This window comes from Lampris incognitus, chromosome 10 (genome assembly GCF_029633865.1).
Source record: "Lampris incognitus isolate fLamInc1 chromosome 10, fLamInc1.hap2, whole genome shotgun sequence".
Lineage (NCBI taxonomy): Eukaryota > Metazoa > Chordata > Actinopteri > Lampriformes > Lampridae > Lampris > Lampris incognitus.
Genome location: NC_079220.1, coordinates 28508128 through 28531179, shown reverse-complemented (window position 1 = coordinate 28531179; position 23052 = coordinate 28508128). Strand labels below are relative to the sequence as shown.

The 23052-nt window shown below is 44.1% G+C and overlaps 1 protein-coding gene across 2 annotated transcripts in view; it reads right to left on the bottom strand.

The window, feature by feature from the left end:
• The window catches only part of mylk5 (myosin, light chain kinase 5), a 53538-nt gene that overhangs the window by 6271 nt on the left and 24215 nt on the right, over positions 1-23052 (bottom strand). For both annotated transcript variants that reach the window (XM_056287693.1, XM_056287694.1), the window contains exons 6-10: positions 21153-21280; positions 4989-5142; positions 3921-4232; positions 3657-3759; positions 919-1122 (exon numbers count right to left, since the gene is read on the bottom strand). In XM_056287693.1, the coding sequence (XP_056143668.1) occupies positions 919-1122; positions 3657-3759; positions 3921-4232; positions 4989-5142; positions 21153-21280 (901 nt within the window). The remainder of the gene's footprint in view (positions 1-918; positions 1123-3656; positions 3760-3920; positions 4233-4988; positions 5143-21152; positions 21281-23052) is intronic.

The following is a 23052-nucleotide window of genomic DNA, read 5'->3' as shown; positions in this document are numbered from 1 at the left end:
AAACACAGGGATTTGAACCGGCGATCCCTGTGTTGGTAGGTAACGGAATAGACCGCTACACTACCTGGACGCCCTATTCTATTCTATTCTGATCTGTTCTTTTCCACATCACATTTGGATATTAGGGCCTGTTTAAAGTAGGATTTCTCCTGTTCCCTGGCTGCTGAGTCAGCGGGGAAGTTGTCAGCTCTGTGGTACAGCATCCTGATGACTTCCAATAAACAGTGTTTCCAGATGAACTGATTCAACTTTCTGTGATTTCCTTACCTGGATTTTTGAGCATGCATCAAGACAGATTTTGTCATCATTTTCATCAAGACAGTCAACACTGCAGAATATACAGGAACTGTGAGGAGATGCAATATTTAACCCTTTTTATTACATCTTGTTGCCACATGATGATGATGATGATGATGCATAGCGGAAGGTATACTTCTGCGGCAGCTGAAGAAATTCCGTGCGCCACAGACCATGATGATGAATTTCTACACCTCCATCCTAACCTCCTCCATCATCGTCTGGTAAGCTGCCACCACTGCCAGGGACAAGGACAGGCTACAGCGTATCATTCACTCGGGTAGAGAAGGTGATCAGTTGCCACCTCCCATCTCTCTAGGACCTGCTCGCCTCCAGGACCTTGAGGATCTATGCTGACCCCTCTTACCCTGGACACCACAATTTTGAGACTCTGCCCTGAGACGGAGGTCCATCAGGACCAAAACCTCATGCCAAAAGAAGCGTTTCTTCCCTGCTGCTATCAGACTAATCAACAGGTTCCCTGCCCCCCAGCCTCCCACTGACAGACTTACTTTTTGCCCTTTTTTTTCTAGATCTGTATTATGCATGTAATGACCATGGCAATAAAAGAATTTATGATTTTGATTCTGGTTCTGATGATAATGAAGTGTTGCTACTTACAACTCCATCACCATGACCATCTCGGGCTTGTTTTCGTATGCTGCGAGACACTGAACCAGCTTGGGGTGGTGAAGGTGGTTCATCAGCTCTATCTCTTTGCGGGCGGCCTCTCTCTCCTTAGCTCGACGGCCTTTGTAGAACTTCCCGGCACACACTTGTCCAGTCTCTTTGTGAGTCAGCTTGAATACCTGGCCAAATTTTCCTCTGAGGAGGAGGATGGGGGTTTGGAATTAATTTTTATTTTTTTCTGAAGGGTAAAGAGATCATTTTCTTTGCCCACAGGAAATGGGTAGGACCCCAAATGACACTTTCCACTCTCTGATCAGAGATACAACACATTCGTCAAACATCACTGAAACCGGATGAAAATCTAAACAAAACGTTCTAGTAAAACAAAGATGCTTTGTCATTGCAAATAATGTAACAGAGTAGTTGATAATCAATACAGACTGGGAAAATGCCAGTTGAATGGAGAAAGAACATGTTCATACCTATTTACAAGAATAAAGGTGATGCTGAAAGTTGCAACAACTACAGAGGGATAAAATTGATGGGACATACAATGAAGTTATGGGAGAGAGTGACTGAAGTGAGACTCTTCTTTCCCGCACAATTTTAGACTAAAGTTTTGTTTTCAACTCAATGCATACTCTGTTATGAATTTACTGTTTATATGCAAATTAGTTTTCGTTCTCAGTGCATCTCGCTTAGCTTGGTCTGTAAAGAGTGATTGCATCTTGCTCGACCAGGGATACTGCTGTCTTGGGCCAGCTCTCTTCTTCTCCTCCTCTCTCTCTCACTCACACACACACACACACACACACACACTTTTCTGTCCCTCCCTCTTTTCAGTTTTAATTGTGTAACCTGTCTGGTTTAAATGGTTGTGTTGCTGCTCTTTTTAATGAAATTTTACAAAGTTTAAAATGAATAATTGTATTATTTTGTTAATAACTATTTCATGAGTAATGTAGTTATTTGTCAAATTTTAGTCAGCATTAGTAAATAAAAATAAACGTTTAGAGTGATAGGAGTGATAACGTGTTATAGAGGCTATTTTGCATGGATATGAATACAGGTGTGCCTTGAGATTGCGGCTTGCCCTTTGGTGTGCATTGGACAGAAAAAAGTCTGAAAACCGCTGTTTTATGGTATGGAAGCAAGGACAACAACAGAGAGGCTAGAGTCTACATTACAGGTAGCAGAGATGAGAATGCCGTGTTGGTCCTTGGGAATGACTAGAAAAGACCGTAAGTGAAATGAAGAAGTGAGAGCTACGTTTAAGATCAGAGGAATGGATGAGAAATTGAGAGGGACAAGATTGAGATGGTTTGGACAGATACAGAAGGTATTGGACATGGAAATACCTGGCAAAAGAAAAAGAGGACGACCAAGGAAAAGATGGAGAGACCAGATAGAGGAGGACATGAGGAAGGTTGGACTGTGGGAGAAGGATGCGTCAGACATAAAGCTATGGAGGGCAAAAAACCCGCTGTGGCAACCCCTGAGAAACAGGGAACAAGCCAAAAGAAGAAGTAGTTAATAATTATGTATAGTACAATAGTCTTTACATAGGATCTCCATAGACAAGAGACTTAACAGTCAACGCATAATCATACCGAGCAAATAACCTCGATCTCAGATCAGAGATTCTCTTGAGTATGACCAAGACCTCTGACACAATGTCAAAGAGGACCTGATCTCTTTAATTATTCCATCATTCTCAATGTTATCCCTTATTTAGGTCTGTATTTAACTGGGAAGAAAACCATGTTTCTACAAGTTCTGTGTGTTTAGCTGTTTTAATCCTCCCTACTTTACAAGTGACAAGTCAAGTCAAGTTTATTTGATTAGCCCTAAATCACAGCCATGGTCTCACACAGGGCATCACATTTACTTTTTTGTTCTTTTTTTTCTCTAATTTATTTCTGATTTTCCCCTTTTTTCTCCCAATTTAGTGGCCAATCGATCCCTAGTTTTAGTTCAAACTCCACCCTCGTACTGCATGCGTTCGCAACCGCATCTCTCCAGCCGGCAGTCTCGAAGGAGACGCCTCGCCACTTTCGTGACAAGGCGACTCCAGGCTGAACCACTGCTTTTTCCGACACACCCAGAGATGCATTCATGTGACGAACACAAGCCAACTCCGCCCCCCTCCCGAAGACAGCGTTGCCAATTATTGCTGCTTCATCAAGTTCGGCACTTTTTCGTTCTTAAAACAATGATGCACAGCAAACAAGACGTTCCCCTCTTGCTAAGAAACTCTTCTCAGCTTGTCTACCTCTGAAGAAGGCTTCATGTTTTGCTTGAAAAAAATCGGCTACTCAGTTGTTGTGTTTCATGCTATTTCCTGGTGCGAGTATTATTTTTTGCCAAGAGAGAGATTCTATCCATCCACCCATCATCTGCACTAGCTTAGTCCAGTTCAGGGCTGTGGAGGCATGGAGTCCATCCCAGGTGAATCTTTAATATCTGAATTCATACCTATCAGTTTAGTCACCTGCTCACCAGTCCTGCAGGTCTTTGAACCATGGGAAGAATCTGGAGTACCAGGATACTGTATATCCAGACGAACACGGGGAGAACATGCTAATTCCACACAGAATGGCTAACAGCCAACCCTGCATACTCTGTGAGACAACATAACTAACCACTAACTCACTGGGTTGCCCAGCGGAGATAGTATGCAAGTAAATAACATGTGTTGACACATGCAGTTGAATACAAAGGATGCTCACACTCCAAGTTTCTCCAACACATTGTAGTGGTCTGTGACTTTGTGGGTAGAATCAACTGTGACATTCATATATGTCTGAGGACACTCCTCCTCCTGTGGCTTGTCTGAAACAACACAGACATGAACACACACACACACAATTGAACCTTTGATTTCTTGAAGAGTCAATAATATTTGACTATATGCTCATATGTGATGAGGAGGGAAATTCTGTTCGATATCATTATGTATGTACACTGTCACACAGAAAAAGATCTCATCTCACCTTCCTGTTGCATCCTTACTACAGCTGACACCGGGCTGGGCTGGCTCAGCCCTACAGCGTTGTAGGCCCTGACTCTGAAACAGTAGTCCTCCTGAGGCCACAGCCCTGAGCTCACCCTGTACGAGGTACTCTTACACTGGGACGTCAGCTCGGTCCAGTCCCCAGGCTCAGTGGGGCCTTGGCTCTTCACTTCCACCACATAGCCTAGGACGGCGGTACCGCCGTCGTAGCAGGGTCCTGACCACGATAGCACCAGGCAGCTGGCTGTGATCAGGGAGATCACAGGTCCAGAGGACGGAGGCTGTGGCTTTTCTGCAAATGTGTGTGTGTGTGTGGGGGGGGGGGTGACAATAATTTGCATTGTAGAGTTTATAACATTACATCATCTTGACAAGATTAGCCTTGTCTATCAGGGACAATGTCTGACAGTCTCTGGTCCCATACACTGTCGGCATTTTATGCCACAAGTATTCAGATCACAGCTACATATAGTATCACAAATGTGTCTAGTAGCCAGCTAGAAATATGATTGCACACCCCTGTACTTTCCTGAGTAAGTTAACAAATCTGGTCCCGTGTAGCTCAACTGACGGAGTGCCGGATGATATGACAGCTTGTGTTGTGAGCTTGGCACTAATGCTGACAGAGTAAGGGGTTCATTATCAATGGGGCCACTCATAATGGAAATGCTTTTGCAGTCGTTTTATGGTGAAGTGCTTTGTGTCCCGAGTCATTCATCCAAATCCTCTTCTTGAATATAGCCTACTTTTTACCGATTTGGAAGAGGTAGAGAGAAGACATATACACAACTTGGGAAAACAGTTTCATTTACACTTCAAACCAAATTGCAGCCTGCAATGTGTCTCAAGCCAATTATCTCTCATGGTGGTTTAAAGAATCAGATTACAAACTATCCCCAATATGTGTGCAGTGGATTTACATCAGGATTTCTGTGCAAATCGGTGCAGAAATGACAGCTATCCTTTCATCCAAGGCACATTTTAATGACAAGTGTAAATGGAAAATCCATTTATTGGGGGGTGGGGTGGGGTGGGGGTGTCATCTTACCTATAACAGAGAGGGTTAGCGTGTGCTGTGCCGAGCTTTTGCGATCCCTCACTACAACTGTGTAGCGTCCCGTGTGCTGTGGTGCTGCTTCTGCTATAACCAGTGTGCTTCTCTGATCACTGTTCTCCACCCACAGCTCTGCTCCATCCACTATCTACAGAACAAGAGAGAATTGAGGGGGGAAGGTAGAGAGAGGTAGAGCAGTAGACAGAGAGAGACACACACAGACAGACACAGAGAGAGAGAGAGAGAGAGAGAGAGAGAGAGAGAGAGAGAGAGAGAGAGAGAGAGAGAGAGAGAGAGAGAGAGAGAGAGAGAGAGAGAGAGAGAGAGAGAGAGAGAGAGAGCTTTGACTTTTAACCAAGCCTTTAATGGTCCAATTTTTCATTTTCATTCACATCAAGATAACAATATTAACACAGATACTCCTATACATAGTGAAAACAACAATCTCCATACACAGTAAAAACAAAAAGATACAGACCTTCCCTTTTTTTCAGAAATTAAGAAGAAGCAGTTGGTTTTCTATGGTGCACAGCACATCCCCATGTCCCCAAACAGAAATTAAGTCTTCCAAGTTTGAAATCATTTTGAAAAACATGAATTAAATTTTCAGCCGAGCAGCCACTAGACCCCCGAATATGAGTGTAGCATCCATGGACCTTGTGCCTTTCATTTTGTTTCTTCTGCTAAGCCAAACGTTCATTTTTGCCTGACCTATCAGAAAATTAATGAAGGTGACACGTCTGCACTGTGCTGCCGTGTACCTCGGATCATTGACAAACAGGCTGTCTTCGAGAACCTCTCCTAAACCTCTGAGCCACTGTTGTGGTACAGAGAAAAGAGGGCTCAACCTGTGACATCTGAGCCATAAGCGCTGTAGAGTTTCTTCATCATTAGAGAAAAAGCAGTGGCTCCCTGCCCTAGATCAATGTGTGCCACAGGTTTGCTCGTAGCCACAGCCCCATGTACCACCCTCCACTGTATATCCACAGTGCATTTCTCTATGGGGGTTTGTACAGGGACCTCCAGCTGCCCTTGGGGAATGATCCTGGTGCCAACACACTCAACCAACTCGACTCCTGTACACCGGCTACTGATGTTCTGTTGAGAACCTTTACAGTGACTGCATACAAGGCCTTCTGTGATGTACTTAAGAAGTCACATAGTTCTGTTGTTTTGAAAGACAGAATGGCCCCCTTCACTTTCTACTGCTCCTCCACTGCTGTACAGATGGACAAATATGGAAAAACAGGTTGCATAGCTGGCTGACCCTCTCCACACTCTGCTCCTAGTGCCTCTCTGAAGAAGTCAGGAAGTGCACTGATCACTTCCTCCAACAAACTCTCCATTAAACGAAGAGATTTAAAGCCAGTCTCTTGGCTCAAAATGTCAGCCGTCTTCCACTGTCCTCCTGATCTGATACACACTAACTTTGTAAGTCCAGCTCTCGTGAGGGCTCTCCGTACACTTACGGAGCTGAGCATCCTGCTGTGGGAGTAGTCTCTTTTGGTGCTTAAGACCATTCCCCAAGCTCGGAGGACAGACTGACAGAAGGGTGTCGTAGTGAACTCCATGCCAGCTAAGTCCAGAAGGAACAAGTGTTTGTCATAGTTCAGGTTCATAACCCTCTGAAGCAACACAGATGCTTCGGAGGTTTATGAACCTGACTCCAAAGTTGTTGGTCATGGTATAAAAGTTGCTGCACAGTTTGAAGGTGAAAAGCCGTAATATGACTGCAGAGGACAATCAGGTCCTGGCCTCCTTCTAGCACTGGTAGGAACAGTACAGCAGACTTGGTCCAGTGAAAGCTTCCCCAGAAGAAGTTTACCAGCGTCCTCCGTATTTCCCTTATGAGCGTGTCCAGAGGTTCTACAACTGTAAAGTGGTGCCAGAACATCGAGGCATCGAGGACAACTGAGGCTGGATCCAAGTCCATCTAGACAATCAGGCACTGATATTTTCAATTAAACCCTCCCAGGTTTTGCTCAGAAAGCGGTCACTGTCCAGAAAGACACCTAGGCATTTTATCCTTTCTGTATTCCACTGCAGCCCCACTGGTAACGTTGGCTTCTCATTATTGTTCCACTCCTCCAGTAAGAGACCCTCAGATTTTGACCAACTGACTTGCAGGGGAAGCTTGTTCATAAAAGGCAAATTTCTGCTTGAGAATTTTTAGATCGTTTCGAGTTGTTATGAAAACTGTGACATTGTCAACGTATGCTGATAAGCTAACTGTATTGGTGATGTTCCCTGAAAAGGTTAGTCCTGAGAGCCCCTGCCTGAGCTGAAATAAGAGGTTAAATGGCCAGGGAGTACAGCATTCCAGATAAGGGACAACCCTATATTATACCTCTCTGAACAGAGACAGGTCGGCTGAGTCCACTTCTTACCTTTAACACAACACTGAACCCAGAATACAATAACTTGATCCAATGAATAAATGTATCCCCAAAACCAAAACCTTGACGTGTTTTAAACAAATAGCAATGATCAACCCTATCAAAAGCCTTCTCTTGATCTAAGGAAAGCAGGCCAATGTCCAGCTCCTGGAGCTTGGATATGTCAATAATGTCCCATATAAAAAAAAAGATGAACTTTAATTGTATGGTCAGGAACACAGTATGTTTGGCTGCGATGTACAACCATATCCATGCACTGTTTGAGTCGTTTTGAAAGACATTTTGCAATCATCTTATAATCAGTACATAAAAATGAAACCGGTCTCCAGTTTTTCAGTAGGCCAAGATCTCCCTTTTTGGGTAGCAGTGTCAGGACAGCCCTTCTACATCTCAAAGGTAGAGTTCCAGAGTCTAAACAGTCTTTAAATACATCATGTAAGTCTTGTCCAATTAGAGTCCAGAACGTCTTGTAAAACTCTGAAGGAAGTTCATCAACTCCGGAGGCTTTGCCAAAGTTGAGCTGCTGAACCGTTGCAGACATCTCGTCCAAGGAGATGGGGGACTCCAGCGAGGCTACCTGTGTTTCACCCAACTGGGGCAGTCCCTCCAGCATCTCCTCCACACAGTCAGAGCCACAGATCGCCACACTGAACAGGCTGCTGTAAAAGTCTATGGCCAACTTCCTCATCTCCGATGGATCAGTTGTTATTACCCCACTGGGAAGTTTGAGATGCATCATCACATTATTTTTCCTAATTTTTCTTTCGAACTTAACGAAAAAAAGAAGTTGGAGCATCTATATCTTTAATGGTGGAGATTTGGGTTCTGATTAAAGCACCCTTTGCTCTCTCATGTAGGAACCTACCTAAAGCCTTCCTCCTACTTTCCCAGGTGCTGCTGTTGCCATCATGTCCAATAATCACTTAATCTTCTAATATCTTAATTTCTCTCTCTAATTCTTCAAAACAGATTTTCTCTGTACTGTCAGTGTTTTTTTGTATTGCTGACATAAAATCCCAATTTGTGTTTTTCCTACCTCCCACCATTGAGCTAAGCTCTCAAAATCTTTCTTCCTCAGCCTCCAATGACTCCAGAAGTCAGAGAAGAGCTGACAGAAAGCTTTATCATACATTAGCCGTACATCGAAGTGCCAGTAGGAACAGTGCCGAAATTGAACTCGTAAGGAAAAATCTGCCACTACTAAATGGTGATCTGAAAATCCCACAGGTGATATCGTGGACTTAATCAACCTGTTGCTATATGTTTGATTAAGGTAAATCCTATCCAACCTGGCTGCCCTCACACTACCCTCGGCAGCTTTTACCCATGTGTACTGCCTAACTGCTGGATTAAGTGTCCTCCAAACATCCGTGAGGTCGTTTTCTGTGACCACACTGGACAGAAATTAAGCTGACGGTGGATGGGGCTCTTCTGAGTTTCTGTCAACTGTAGGATGCATAGTGCAATTCCAGTCTCCTCCCACCACTATGATTGAGCCACTATTAAACTGTTTAAGTTTATCCTTCAGTTTGCTAAACAATCTCAAGTGATCAGTGCCAGTATTATAAGAATACACATTTATATACACAAACAGTATTTCTCGGATTGTTGCCTGAACTACTTGGAGTCTGCCCTGCTCCCCTTCACATATCAAAACATTTGTTAAAAGGAGGCGCTGCAAGAAAAGAACAGCTACACCTGCACTAAAGTTGGTACCATGGCTGAAAAAAACATGGCCTGCCCAACTCATTCCCCACGCTATCTCGTTGTCTACAGAGCTATGTGTTTCCTGTAAGAAGAGCACATCTGTGTGTTTAGCTCTACTCAGCTCAGCTACCATACCTTGCTTAACTCTATCCCATCCTCCATTAATATTTACACTTCCTACCCGCAAACTTTCCATTAAAAAAACAGAAAATGAAGGATAAGACAGTGAAACCTTTCAAGAGGAAAAACCCCTTTTTGCGTATCACCCATATTTTAATTTTGTACATCTAAAGGAACCTTTCCTTGCTTTTCTTTCCTAAGTTTAGTCAGAATCTTCTTGAGATGAAACCTCTTCTGTTTACTGACCTCTTCATATCCAGCCGTTTTTTCTAATCTCCATAACAGAGTTAACAAACCTCTCCACATCAGAGAAGAAATCTGCTGCTTCCATAGACTGTCTGCCATAAATTTCATCAAGGAAATCATTAATGTCCTTTAAAGGGGTTCTCCCTATAGTCCCCGGGTCCTTTGTTCCCCGCTTTGTATGAGACCGGGGAATATCGGACCTTTTTTGTATACAGAGGGCCCTATATTCCCCACTTTTCCCCAAAAGGGTCCTATGTTCCCCGTTTTGTATGTGCAGGGAAACATGGGACCTTTGTTCCCCTAGGGCACCCGGGGAACATAGGACCCTATTTATAAAGAAAGGTCCTATGTTTCCCGGTCAGCAGGTTTGACGCTGTTTGGCGCAAAAAGTGCATTTTCAATAATACATTATTTAGGGCAGATTATTAAGAAGACAATGAATCATACGATTTCTATTTTTATATCACAAAAACGAATTCACAAAGTCCAGGTTGGCTAAAGTATGGCTCTGATATTTATGCGTGAAATGTGTCACTTATCGAGGAAAATGCGCCTCGCCGAGGAGGTGAGCTGGCTCGTCTGTGTCTGAATGTAATATAGTAAGCCTATGTTCCTTGGGCAATTGTACCCGGGCGTAGCTCAGTCGGTAGAGCTCTCGCCTATGGATCGCAAGGTCGTGAGTTCGATCCCGGGTGCCGCCAACTCAGCGTATGAGTAGCACATTGTGCGACAAGTGCTGGGAGCTGAGGATAGGTGTCGTGTTCCGTCCTCAGCAGTCCATCTCCCAGAGGTCTAGCGCATTGTACCAGGGATAGACTCCTGCGAAAGCTGGCTGATACCGACAATAGGCCAATTCCGACCCACTTCTTCTATGTTCCCTAGAAAGCCGTCGTTCCCATCATAACCACACCAGCTTATTGGGAAAAGCATCTGACAGATATTAGATAGAAACCATCTGCTCAGTAAGGCCCTTTAAGCATCATAATTGTAATGATAATAATAATAATAACAACAATAATAATAATAATAATAGCCTAATAATAATAATGATGATGATGATGATGATGATAATAATAATAATAATAATAATAATAATAACAATATAGCCTTATATTAGAAATGCTAAAAATTGGATAATTGAAATATTTATAATTATAAAATAGGCTAATATAGCATGGTAATAACAATAAAATAATAACAATATCTGCCTGGTCTCTTAAGATTCTAAGATGCTGTATGCTACAGAAATAACGGGACATAGGCCTAGGCTAATGAATACGCCTTTTTGACAAAATATGAATGAAAGGCTAATCAACAACGCTAAAGCTGAATCACAAAACACATATTGCTCGAAAAATAATTTATAAATAGCCAAATGCACACATGATTTCGAGTTTGGAAATATTTAAAACTTGTCGTGGATGTGTGGTCATCTGCACGCAAGTTTCCTGGCGTTCTAAATCACACGATCAAAATTCACCAATGTCTAAACCGCCCGCCAACTTGCAACAATTTGCAACAATCGGTTGTTATCGGTGATAACTCGTGGACTCACTGTCATGTGCTTACTAGACTACAAGAAGACAAACAATGGCGATAGTTATGGATGGTGATCGAGGGGGCAAAGTGTTGGTACATGAGAACTTCAGATATCAGAAGCACTGCACCAATCAAGACACCATTAGATGGAGGTGCTGGAGGTGGAACTGTAGAGTGCCACTGATCACAAATAGATTTGAAGTGGAGGACGTGGATGCTAACATTATTGTGCATGATGTTGGGGAACACGTGCATCTCCGACGGAGAAATGGTGCACCGTGCAGAATTCCGACAGGGGGTGATTGCAGAAGTTGCGAGGGAGCCAACAGTCCCAATCAGAAGGATCTATAATGCGCAAAGGGTCCTGCAGCATCGGCAACGTCAAATCCAGGGTGGCGGCGACAGACCACCACCACAGGGATTCCAGTCTGTAAGGACTGTTATGGCCAGAGCACGCGCAGCAGTCATGCCCCCGATTCCAGCTACACTTGAGGATGTCGTCATCGAAGGTGCATGGGCTGAAACATGGGACAGGGAACAGTTCCTCCTGCACCAAGACAACGAGTGGGCTATCGCTGTGTTTGCCACAGAGGGAAACATCAGGAAGCTGCGAGGCTGTGGAACCGTATATATGGATGCAACGTTCAGAACGTGCCCCCGCCCCTTCAGCCAAGTTTTTACAGTACTTGGAAACATGCATTAACGTTAGGCTAGTTAGGCCTTGGAGATTTTTGTTTTAGACCATGCCTTTTCTGGGGGGCTTCTGCCGTAGACCAACCCTTTTTCAGCCAAGCTTTTACTAGAAGCATTTTGTTATTAATAGCCTATTATCAGTGTTACTATTGATAGTATTATGCCTGTAATTGTTATTTGTTATTAGGCCTCTTTTATAATTAGGCTATTGTTATTATTATTATCATTATTATCATTAGGTTGTTGTTATTATTATTATTATTATTAATTATTATTATTATTGATATTATTACTATTACTATAATTCCAAAGTAACGGGGAGTGCAGTAGAGAGGTGAAAAAGAGAGTGCAGGCAGGTTGGAGTGGGTGGAGAAGTGTGTCAGGGGTGATTTGCGACAGAAGGGTATCAGCAAGAGTTAAAGGGAAGGTTTACAAGATGGTTGTGAGACCAGCTATGTTATATGGTTTGGAGACAGTGACACTGATGAAAAGACAGGAGGCGGAGCTGGAGGTGGCAGAGTTGAAGACGATAAGATTTTCACTGGGAGTAATGAAGAAGGACAGGATTAGGAACGATTATATTAGAGGGACAGCTCAAGTTGGACGGTTTGGAGACAAAGCAAGAGAGGCAAGATTGAGATGGCTTGGACATGTGTGGAGGAGAGATGCTGGATATATTGGGAGAAGGATGCTGAATATGCAGCTGCCAGGGAAGAGGAGAAGAGGAAGGCCAAAGAGGAGCTTTATGGATGTGGTGAGGGAGGACAGGTGGCTGGTGTGACAGAGGAAGATGCAGAAGACAGGAAGAAATGGAAACGGATGATCCGCTGTGGCGACCCCTAACGGGAGCAGCTGAAAGTAGTTGTAGTAGATTACTATTACTATTATTATTATTATTATTATTATTAAAGAAGAACATCAAAGGATGTAAGGTAGCACTCATCAAATGAAAAAAAGACACAATTCTCTATTTTACCATTTCATAGTTTGGCATCAGTCATTCACTTGGCCGGGTGGTCTTCTTCAGAAACCTTAATGACTGATGCCAAACAATAAAATGGTGAAATAGAGGACTGCCTCTGTTATTTTTTTACCATTTGGTGAGTGTTACCTTACATCCTTTGATGTTCGTCTTTGATTCATGTTTTTGGTTTAGCACCTCCACAAGCCTTTAGTTTTTTGAGAAGCACATTTTACTATTATTAGGCAATTAGCCTATTGTGTAAGGTAGGCGGCCTCCGTTGATGGATACTTTGTGCTGGTCCTAAATTCCAAGTCCTGGTCTAAGTTCTCTGCCTAAAAAGTTCATCATTAAAGTCTTTTTGAAAGAAAGTCTGCCAAGTGATTTAATATGGAAAACGAACTGCAAAGTAACAAGAAAGTGGCAGAAGTGTCCAGTGCTGTGCAAATTGAACTTTGTGCGAAGGTGGAAATGGCTAGGTTATACTGGTAGGCGGGCCTACTGCAAGACAAACTTGCGTTGATTGCCGACTGTCCATGCTGAGCCGGAGAGCCAACTAACTAGGCCTACTGCAGTAAATATTGGTAATAAATAACAATAAAGCAAATTACAGCCTCCTCTAGGCCGAATTTGGATACGCACTCAAGGTGACCTGCAATATACAACAGCCAACAATGGTAATACGGCCTAATTTAATCAGTGGAGGAAGATTGTCGTAGCCTACAACTCAGCCATGACCCCAGCTTTTATTATTTTGGACCCGTTAAGGAAATAATTTGCAAAAAGGGTTCTAAGTTCCCTGGTTTGTTCCTCGATTGGCAATAGCGGGGAATATAGGACCCTTTATTTGGAAAAAGGTCCTATGTTCCCCTGGAAACAGCGGGGAATATAGGACCCTTTTTCCAAAAGAGGGTTCTATGTTCCCCGGTGTCTATTGCAACCGGGATTATAGGACCTTTTTAGGGGAAAACGGGGAACATAGGACCCTTTTTCCGAATGGGTCCTATGTTCCCCGATCTAGGACCCGGGGACTATAGGCACGGCCCCCTTTAAAGAATATGACTGCTGATCACCTTGTGACATAATATCCCTAAACTGCGATAGGCTGTCCTCCTCTAACATTTCCTCATCTTTATTTCTAGCGTTTTCACAGTGTGACTCACCTGTTGCAGAGACCTGACTCTCAGCCTCAGCTGAGTGACTGTCTCTCACTGGTTCTGTCCGTCCTCCGTCTCTGCATGCATCCATAACATGTGCTTCAGTATCACTTAGATTTCCGTCATTTACATCATTGGCTGTATTGCTCAGTTGTTTCATTTCCCTTCATACCAGGTTGCGGATCCGCGGTGATCTGCGGATCACCGGCTGCTGCGCTGTTTGGGGGCTACCGCTCTCAGCGGCGCCTCCAGTATGTGGCTCGCCTGAACTGCTGCCCGTTGTGGGCTCCCCGCGCGGGCGGGATGAACGTTTGTGGCCGGCTTCGCCGCACTCAAAACATTTCATACTGCCAGAACTTGCATACAGAGTGTAGAAACCATGTTCGTATTTGACTTTAAACGACACTTGTAGATGTTCTGAGGGATCATCTCAATACATGAAGGCCTGTCTCCGCAGGGAGTTAACATGCTGCAGTCTAGCGTCGTCACAACCCAGACGAACTGTTCTGAACCCGCTAACAAACTTCCCGAAACGACTCACTTCTCTTTCAGTGAGCTCGTTCGGGATGAATGGCGGTACGCCTGACACGGTGACACGTGTCGATGGCACAAGCAATGGAGATACAAACAGATCGTCTGTAGCACCAGGCCTCTCTCAACCAACAGGTGGACCAAACGCTCCTCTCGGACAAAAGCCACCACGGATTTATTCATCCGACAGCCGTACGTGATATTCTCATAGCCGTCCTGCTCTCCTGCAGCCAGGAGAACCTGTTCGACAGTGTACCAAGAGTCAACCACAACTCTAACCCCGTGTCTGATAGACAGGGGTGGCGAACCCTCACCAGGGAGGGACGCCATAATGCACACCGCCAAACTCCGACCAGCTAATCCAGTCACTTCCCAACAACCAGCAACGAAGTAAAATTAAACTCTTCTTACCGTACCATGTAGAAAGAAAAGTGAAAGCAGTGGAAAAACAGTGAATTCATTCAACACCCTCACACACCCTGACACACCCAACCTACCAGCATGCAGTGCTGAGAGCGAGAGAGGAGAAAGAAAGAGAGAGAGAGAGAGAGAGAGAGAGAGAGAGAGAGAGAGAGAGAGAGAGAGAGAGGTTTTTTTCAACAATACTTTGATTTAAAAAAAATTACAAAAACGTTACAACAAAATAAGCAGCTCATCACACATTTTTGTAACACCACACACTGCGAAAACTTTCAAGATCTTCCATTATTTTGAAGTAGAAAAAAATCAATTTTTAAACGAGCTCTTAACATTTTTACAAACACAAAAACAGCATCATCATCCCCAGCTTCCTCCATTCTGTTTCGTCTGCTCAGGTACACGGCCATCTTTGCACTCCCCAGAATGAAATTAAGAAACTGGCATTTGGCCTTGTTTTTCTGAGAGTACCTGTAGCCCAGAATGAACACGGGTTGGAAAAGACTTCCCCAAACAATCCAAAAACATTTTCCAGCAATGTAAAAAGTGGCAGCAATCGACAACATTCCATGAAACAATGAAAGACGATTAGCGCAAAATGGGCAATCATGGCTGACATCAGAATTAATGACAGAGACAAAAGCATTAACGGCCACAATACCATGTAAAACCCTCCACTGCAGGTCTGCAGCTGTTTTGACCAATGGTGGTTTGTCCAGTGCTGTCCACTCAGGTCCAGCACTGTCACTCAGACCTAAGTGAGCCCTCCATGGGGTGTCAGGTTTACAATTTGATTTGTCCCTGTGCAGAACTTTAACAAATATTTTGTACACTGACCTCCCATTTGGATCCTGAAAGGAAAAAACAGAGGGATTCTCACTTTTTAAGAGGTCCTGTACAGTCCTTAAAATCTGGGGAAATGTTAATTGAAGGGAAAACATCATCCTCATCAGGTCTAACAGAACCATTATAATACTGGATCAACAGTGTCCGCCCAGCACTTGTGAGAGCTTCCCTCCATTTGTTAAGCAGCAGAGTGAGGACACAAGTTGATCTCAGCTCTAAGCGGGAGGCAAGAGGAGCTGCATTGTCCTTGCCTGGGTCTGCAAACTGAACTACCTGTCCCAGAGTCACCACGTTCGACACACAGAACCACCCAGCAGAGTTGGCTCCATTTGACAGACTGCACTGAAATGGATGCCATGTATGACTGGTTCCTGAAGCAGCCAAAACAAAGAGCCGAGTTGTCTCAGTCTCTCTTTAACAAATTCCACACCTTGAACAGCCCACAGTAGAAGTCAGGTAGGTCCTTGATGTTAAGCTGCTTCAAGTCCATCAAAATCAAAGATCTGTCCAGTCCCAGGCCACCTAGCTGACTCAGAATGGTGCAAGCCAGCGACCTCCACACTAGCTCAGCAGGACCATACAGAAACCTTTGCAGGAACTGGAAACGGAAGGTAGCCCCCCTGCTGCTCAGGTGGATCAGGCCCTGCCCTCCTTCAACCCTCGGCAGATACAGCATACACTGAGGCATCCAGCGCAGTTTGTCCCAGAAGAAGTTGACAAGAAGAGCCTGGATCTTGGACAGCAGGTCTGGTGGGGGTCAACAACTGACAGGTGATGCCATAACATTGATGATATCAAGTTGTTGGTGATCAGGACTCGACCTCTGTAGGACATCTTGGTTAAAATCCACTTCCCCTTTGCCAACTGACCCTTGACCTGTTCAAGAACATTTTCCCAGTTTTTAAGGACAACAGACTGATCACCCAGAAACACTCCTAAATATTTCAGCCCCCCACCTTCCAAATCAACCCCCCAGGCAAACTGAACCTTTTCTCCAGTACACCCCCAACACTGACAGCTTGGCTTTTGATCTCTGGCTGAAAATATTAAGCCAAACTGGACGATGTCCCTCTCCAACATGTCAATATCCTGCTGACTGTTCACCAGAATTATTAAATCATCCGCATAGGCTGACAGTTTTAAGGGTGCACTACAACCTGGGATAGTTATACCCTGAAGGCCAGATCTGAGTTTGTGTTACAGCAGCTCAAATGCTTGGGAATATAACATGCCCAAGAAGGCACAGCCTTGTTTAATTCCCCTTTGCATTTGAAAAGGAGCACTCAAACCACCATTGATTTTCAGCACACTCTGAATGTCAAAATACAGAACCTTAAGTTTGCTAATAAAGCCAGGACCAAAACCAAAGTTCCTCAATGTGAGCCAGAGATATTCATGCTCAACACGATCAAAGGCTTTTTCTTGATCAGCTGATATGATGCCGGCATTGAGGCCAAACAGACTACAGATCTGTAAAAAGTCTCGAATCAGGATGATGTTATCTGAAATCAACCTGCCAGGTACAGAGTAGGTCTGGTCACAATGAACCACCTGTTCCATCACTTTACTCAGCCTAGCTGCTAACACCTTTGAGAGGAGCTTATAATCAGGCCTCCAGTTTTTAATGGACTGTGGGTCACCTTTCTTGAGCAGCAAGGTGAGAACCGTCCGCCTGCAGTTCAATGGCAGACGCCCTCCAGCGAGACTGTCATTCAGCACCGCCAGCAGATCTCCCTGACCACCATCCAGAAAGATTTGTAAAAATCAACAGGTAGACCATCACTTCCAGGAGCTTTCCCACTCTGCATACTCTGCAGAGCAGCATAGAGTTCATCAGAGGAAAGAGCTGCTTCCAACTCTACATTGCTCTGAGTCACTGCCTGCTCCTCTCTATGCTCACATCTAAATAGGTTACTGTAGAAGCTGACAGCACACTACGAATCGCGGTATGGTCAGTCAGCACCTGCCCGGTGTCAGATCTTAAGCTGTGAATGAACTGCTTCTGTCCATTCTTATGCTCCAGGCCAAAGAAAAAGTGTGGTGGGACATCCATCTGGGCTACATGTTGAGAGTGAGACCTGACCAAAGCGCCCTGAGCTGAAACACACAGCAGGTTGTTCAAAAGACACTTTTTCGCTGCGAGTGCCTCAGTATGGTGTTGGTCCCCTGTGGCCTCAGCTAAGTTCTGGAGTTCCTCTACTTCAGACTCCAGAGCTTTCACTGAAGTCATTAAGGTTCGTGTGACATTCCCAGTGTACTGTTGACACAGTTGTCTTATTTGGACTTTACCAAAACCCTCCACTGTTGTACAGGCACAAAATCAGATATTGTACTTTGGTGGTTTTTCCAAAAAACAGACAAAAATGTCCTCGAAGTTTCTATCCTCTAGTAAGGCTGTGTTAAAATGCCAATAGGCACTATTGGATTTTACACATTTCATAAAGACAGAAACCATTGCTAGCAAGTGATCAGAGAAACCAACAGGGCTGATGATGCAACTTTTAAACACATTAAACTGATGTTTCAAACAATAGAAATTATCAAGCCTGGCCATAGACATCAAGTTATCCTTAACATGTGTCCAGGTATATTGTCTCTGTTTGTTATGAAACCCTCTCCACACATCACACAATTCATGAGCCTCAATAAGATAAATCAGATGACTGCAAGAGGCAGCATGAGGCTCTGCATGGTTCCTGTCTAACCTGCTGCCCTCAGTACAGTTGAAACCTCCACCAATGAATAAATAGTCCTCACTGGTACAATTTTCAATAACCTCATCAAAAGCATCCAGGAAGACTAACCTCTCCACTCCCACAAGTGGAGCATAAAGATTAATAAACACAATTTTTATTCATACGCTACTGTTAATTTTAACAGGCGGCCTTTAATAACTTCCTCAGACTCAACAGACTGAGGAATAAAATTCCTGGAAAAAAGAATCCCAACTCCACTACTGTTACTGGTTTTGTGACTTAAAAAGGTCTCACCAGTCCATTCTTTCCTCCAGTCAGCCTCGTTATCAGTGGTACTGTGTGTCTCTTGTACAAAAAACACATCTAACTTTTTAAGAGCACACAGCTTGAAAAGAGAGGCCCTTTTCTCACCATTCCTTGCCCCATTTAAATTTAAGCTTCCCATTCTTATGTCTGCCATAATACAGAAAAGACATTGCGAAACAGAAACAAGTGGACAGAGAAAGAATAAACTGAAAAACTTATTCATTATTCCCTAACTGCTTTTTGACCTTTTGAACAAGTTTTTTCAAACGAAAAGTTTCCTGTTCAGTGAAAGCTTTCTCCCCCAGACTACCAGGACTTCTCAGAAAAGTCTTCACTGAATCAATGAAGAGTTGCAAATCAGGAAACACTTTGTCAACTTTTACATTTCTGGCCCCTTTAGTGTCCTGCAAGAACTTCCTAATATAATACTCACTAGAGAGTATCCCGTCTGTTTTTGAGTCCCCGTCTGCAAGGCAGCCAGAGACTCCACATCACTCACCTCATCACCTTCACTTTCATCCGACTGCAGACACCTACTCTGATGAGAAACCTTTATCGCTATACTAGAAGGCGGAGACACCTCATCAGGTTTCCCCTTCTTATCCTTTATCAACATCACATGTTCCTCCTCCAGAGAAACATTCTGCTTCATTTGTTTCAGACTGTCCATTACATCACAGTTAATAGTATCTGTGGGACAGTTTTCAACAACCTCTACAACAGTAGGTGTAGGGCCCGGATCGGCAGCACCCGAACCCATAGCCCCTGAATTTGCCGAACCCGGATCATCAACAACTGAACCAGCAGCCCTTGCTTTAGCAGAACCTGAATCAGCAGCACCCGAACCAGCAGCCTCTGGGTTAGCTGAACCAGGAACAGCAGACAGAAACTCAGTTTCACTCCGTTTTTTTTTTTTTCTTGCTGCATTTGTTCCTGCTTTGAGCTCGGCGCTGCAGTCCCAGTTTGCTTGGGGCCCTGTGCTGCAGTCTCACCTTCATTTGGCTCAGCAGTTTATTTCTCTGGACAGGAACGGATGAGATGACCCTCCATTCCACAGCCAAAACATTTCATTGTCTCTGATGATACATACACATCATAGTCAAAACCATCAACTCTGAAGTTCAATATTAAATTTAACTCCGTATTGTTCCTCAGAACCATTAAGACCTGCCTTCTGAAGGAAACAATATTTTTCAAATGTGGAAAAAACACAACGACTCCAGTATTCATTCTAGATGCGGACTTAACACTGTTATAGCCAACGATTGCTAAACCGCAATCTTCCACCGAACAACTGAAATTAGGACAGTTTAAATCCATGTCGGCGTGTGAGCTCCTCCAGCCCAACGCCTCCGACTCCGTGAGTCTGTATGACTCACAGCCGGGCCAGTCAAAACCGTCCTATCAAAACATACCACCACGATCTGTCAAAACACAGCCCCCCCCCAAAAAAACCCCCACAAAATAACGAAAAATAGAAAAGATAGAAAACGCTGAAATGCGCACTCACTCTCACAGACTTCCGTGAGAGAGAGAGAGAGAGAGAGAGAGAGAGAGAGAGAGAGAGAGAGAGAGAGAGAGAGAGAGAGATCACCCATTGGCAAACACAAACAAAACTAGAGCAAAATGCAGTGCTGTCTGGCTCTAAATCGACAGCACACCATAGCAGATTATTTGAGCATGGTGACTGATCAACAGCTAAAAAGAACCTTGGCTGTGTACAGACTGAGTGAGCACAGCCTTGCTGTTGAAAAGAGGAGACACAGGAAGACCTGCTCCCTGCAGAGCAAAGGCTGTGCTGTCACTGCACCCTCAGTGAGCCCGAAACAGAACTACACTTCCTCACCACATGTGAAATATATAAACATCTTAGAGAAGCACATTTTAAACAATTCCAACTAATAACAAAAGGTTTTGTTAACCTATCAGATGAAGAAAAACTGCCAGTCCTACTAGGGGACGACCCAAAGAGCTGTAAGTTAGCAGCAGTCTAGTATGTTGCTGCCTGCCATAAAGTGAGGGACAGTGAGTATAATTTAGCAGCAGTCTATGATGCTTCCTGCCACAAAGTGAGGGACAGTGAGTGACACACATTGTTGCTGCCGTATTTGATAACAGTATGTTCTTTTGCATTATGTTTCTTTGCAGTACTATGTTTCTTTGCAGTAGTGTTTTTGTTTTCAATGGTGTTTTCCAGTTGATGTTTGGTTTTTTTCAATGTTTGGATGCTTGCTTTGGCAATATGTACATCGTTACGTCATACCAGTAAAGCCATTTGAATTTGAATTTGAGAGAGAGGTAGAGAGGTAGAAAGAGAAAGAGACAGAAAGAGGAGCGAGAGAGAGCGCAAGGTAGAGCGAGGTAGAGAGGTAGCGAGAGACAGACAGACAGACAGGCAAACACCATGACAAGGAGGATGAGGCCAGTGAGCAGACGAGTTTTAGATTGTAAAATGTTTATAACATGTATTCACTTAGTAATGCCACACAAAAAAATAATACAAGGCTGTGATAAGATATGACTGGGCATCACACCTACTGTACCTGATCTTTGTTTCTGAGCCAGCAAGACACCACGGGAGGGCTGCCCGAGAACAAACACGTCAGACGTGCACACTCTCCCACATGCACGCTGACATGCTGCGGTGGGTTCTCAAAATGAATTGCAGAAGCTGTAACACACACGGCACATAAGGGAATGAATAAGGGGTTTTGACCCTCAGAACTTGGAGAATTTCTTCCATAAATAACATAATGTGTGTGTTTGTGTGTTTGTGTGTGTGTGTGTGTGTGTGCGCGAGCGCGTGTGTGTTTGTTTGTTTATACATGTGAAGATAAATGTAAACACAAATCTATCTTTCAGTGTTTTTCACACTTCCTTATTTACTTTTACCAGTTTACAAGTACCGCTTCCGGTGTGGGAAGATGGTGGCGCAAATTCACGTTTGCGGCGGCCTCACCCAGTACCGGTGTGGGAAGATGGCGGCGCAAATTCACGTTTGCAACGGCCTCACCCAGTACTGTCCATGCAGTGTCTTTGTCCACATCTGCGTCTAAGTTTTGTCTTTGTTTGATGGCTGGGAGAGCTGATGCTGGGTCAGCTGAGAGAGCTTGGTCTGCTGTGTCCTGTGGGCCCAGGGACCATGGCCCTGCCTGGAGCTGTACCCAAACAGGTAACACCAAGGGCAGTCTGCCAGGACGCGGACACAGGGCAGGCTAAGCTAACTACTAGCCATTGCAGACCAGCAGTTCTGATAACACCGCGGGCGGTCTGGCAGTGACCTTGCCTGGCATTGACTGTGTTTTTGGTGTTGTCGTGTGGAATGGGGGGAGGTGTCGAAGAAGTCTGGCTGGGAGAGCTAGTGTTGGATCAGCTGGAGGAGCCTGGTCTGTTGCGTCCGGTGGGCCCAAGAACCACGGCCCTGCCCGGAGCTGCACCCAAAGAGGAAACACCGAGGGTGGTGTGACAGGAAGTGGAAGCGGGACAGGCTAAGCTAACTGCTAGCACATGCACACCAGCAGTTCCAACAGTCTTCCTGGCGTTTGTTCCCTTAGACAGTTTTTTGTTGTTGTTTTTTTTGGTTTCATTTGGATATATGTGTTAGCTTAGATGTACATATGTGTTAATTTGGATATGTGTGTCCTTGTAGTTCTTGTAGTCTTTGGGAATGTGTTTTTGTCTTTGTGTTGCACTACTGTGAGCTGGGGGAAACAATATTTCATTGAAATAAAGTGTTACTGATTCCTGATTTTAGTTCACTTTCAATTCAACAATGCACAAGGAGATTTTGCATTGCATGTAGTTTTCCCTTTATTCTACAGTAACGGTGTGAATGAGTGCTGCTCCTCTCTAAAGACCCCTATTGTCCTACTATAGGTCATGGCAGACCTTCTGTCTAAAATCAAAACAGAAGCACAATTTCCTTCCCAAACACAGATGATACAAACAAGCATAACCTGTCCTTGTGTAATCTAGTGTTTTAGACTATTTAACTTGCATGGTCCCAAAAGCCTGTGTGTTTGTGCAGTGTTAAGACACTGCACAAACACCAAACAGACTAAGAACAATTTATTTAATCCTACACCCCTAGAAGAGAGAAACTCATTATAAGTAGTGAGGGATGAGCAAGCAGGAAAGACAGCACACACACACACACACACATACACACACACACTTTAGCTCACATATCTTTTATGTGCAAAAGTCATATCACAAAGCTTAAAGTGACATAATTGCATGATTACATTAGAGAAGATAGTCCCTCATATGAGTACAAAGCAAGTCCTTGTTCAGTAGTCAAATAGCATCAGCATGGTGGATTTGACTGTGGCTGAACTGATAAGGCTCTACTAGGGTTTGGTTGTTTCAGTGTCCACAGTGCACCTTCTCTATGGAGCATATTGAGCACTGACATCAAAGAGGCTTTCATTTAATACATTCCTC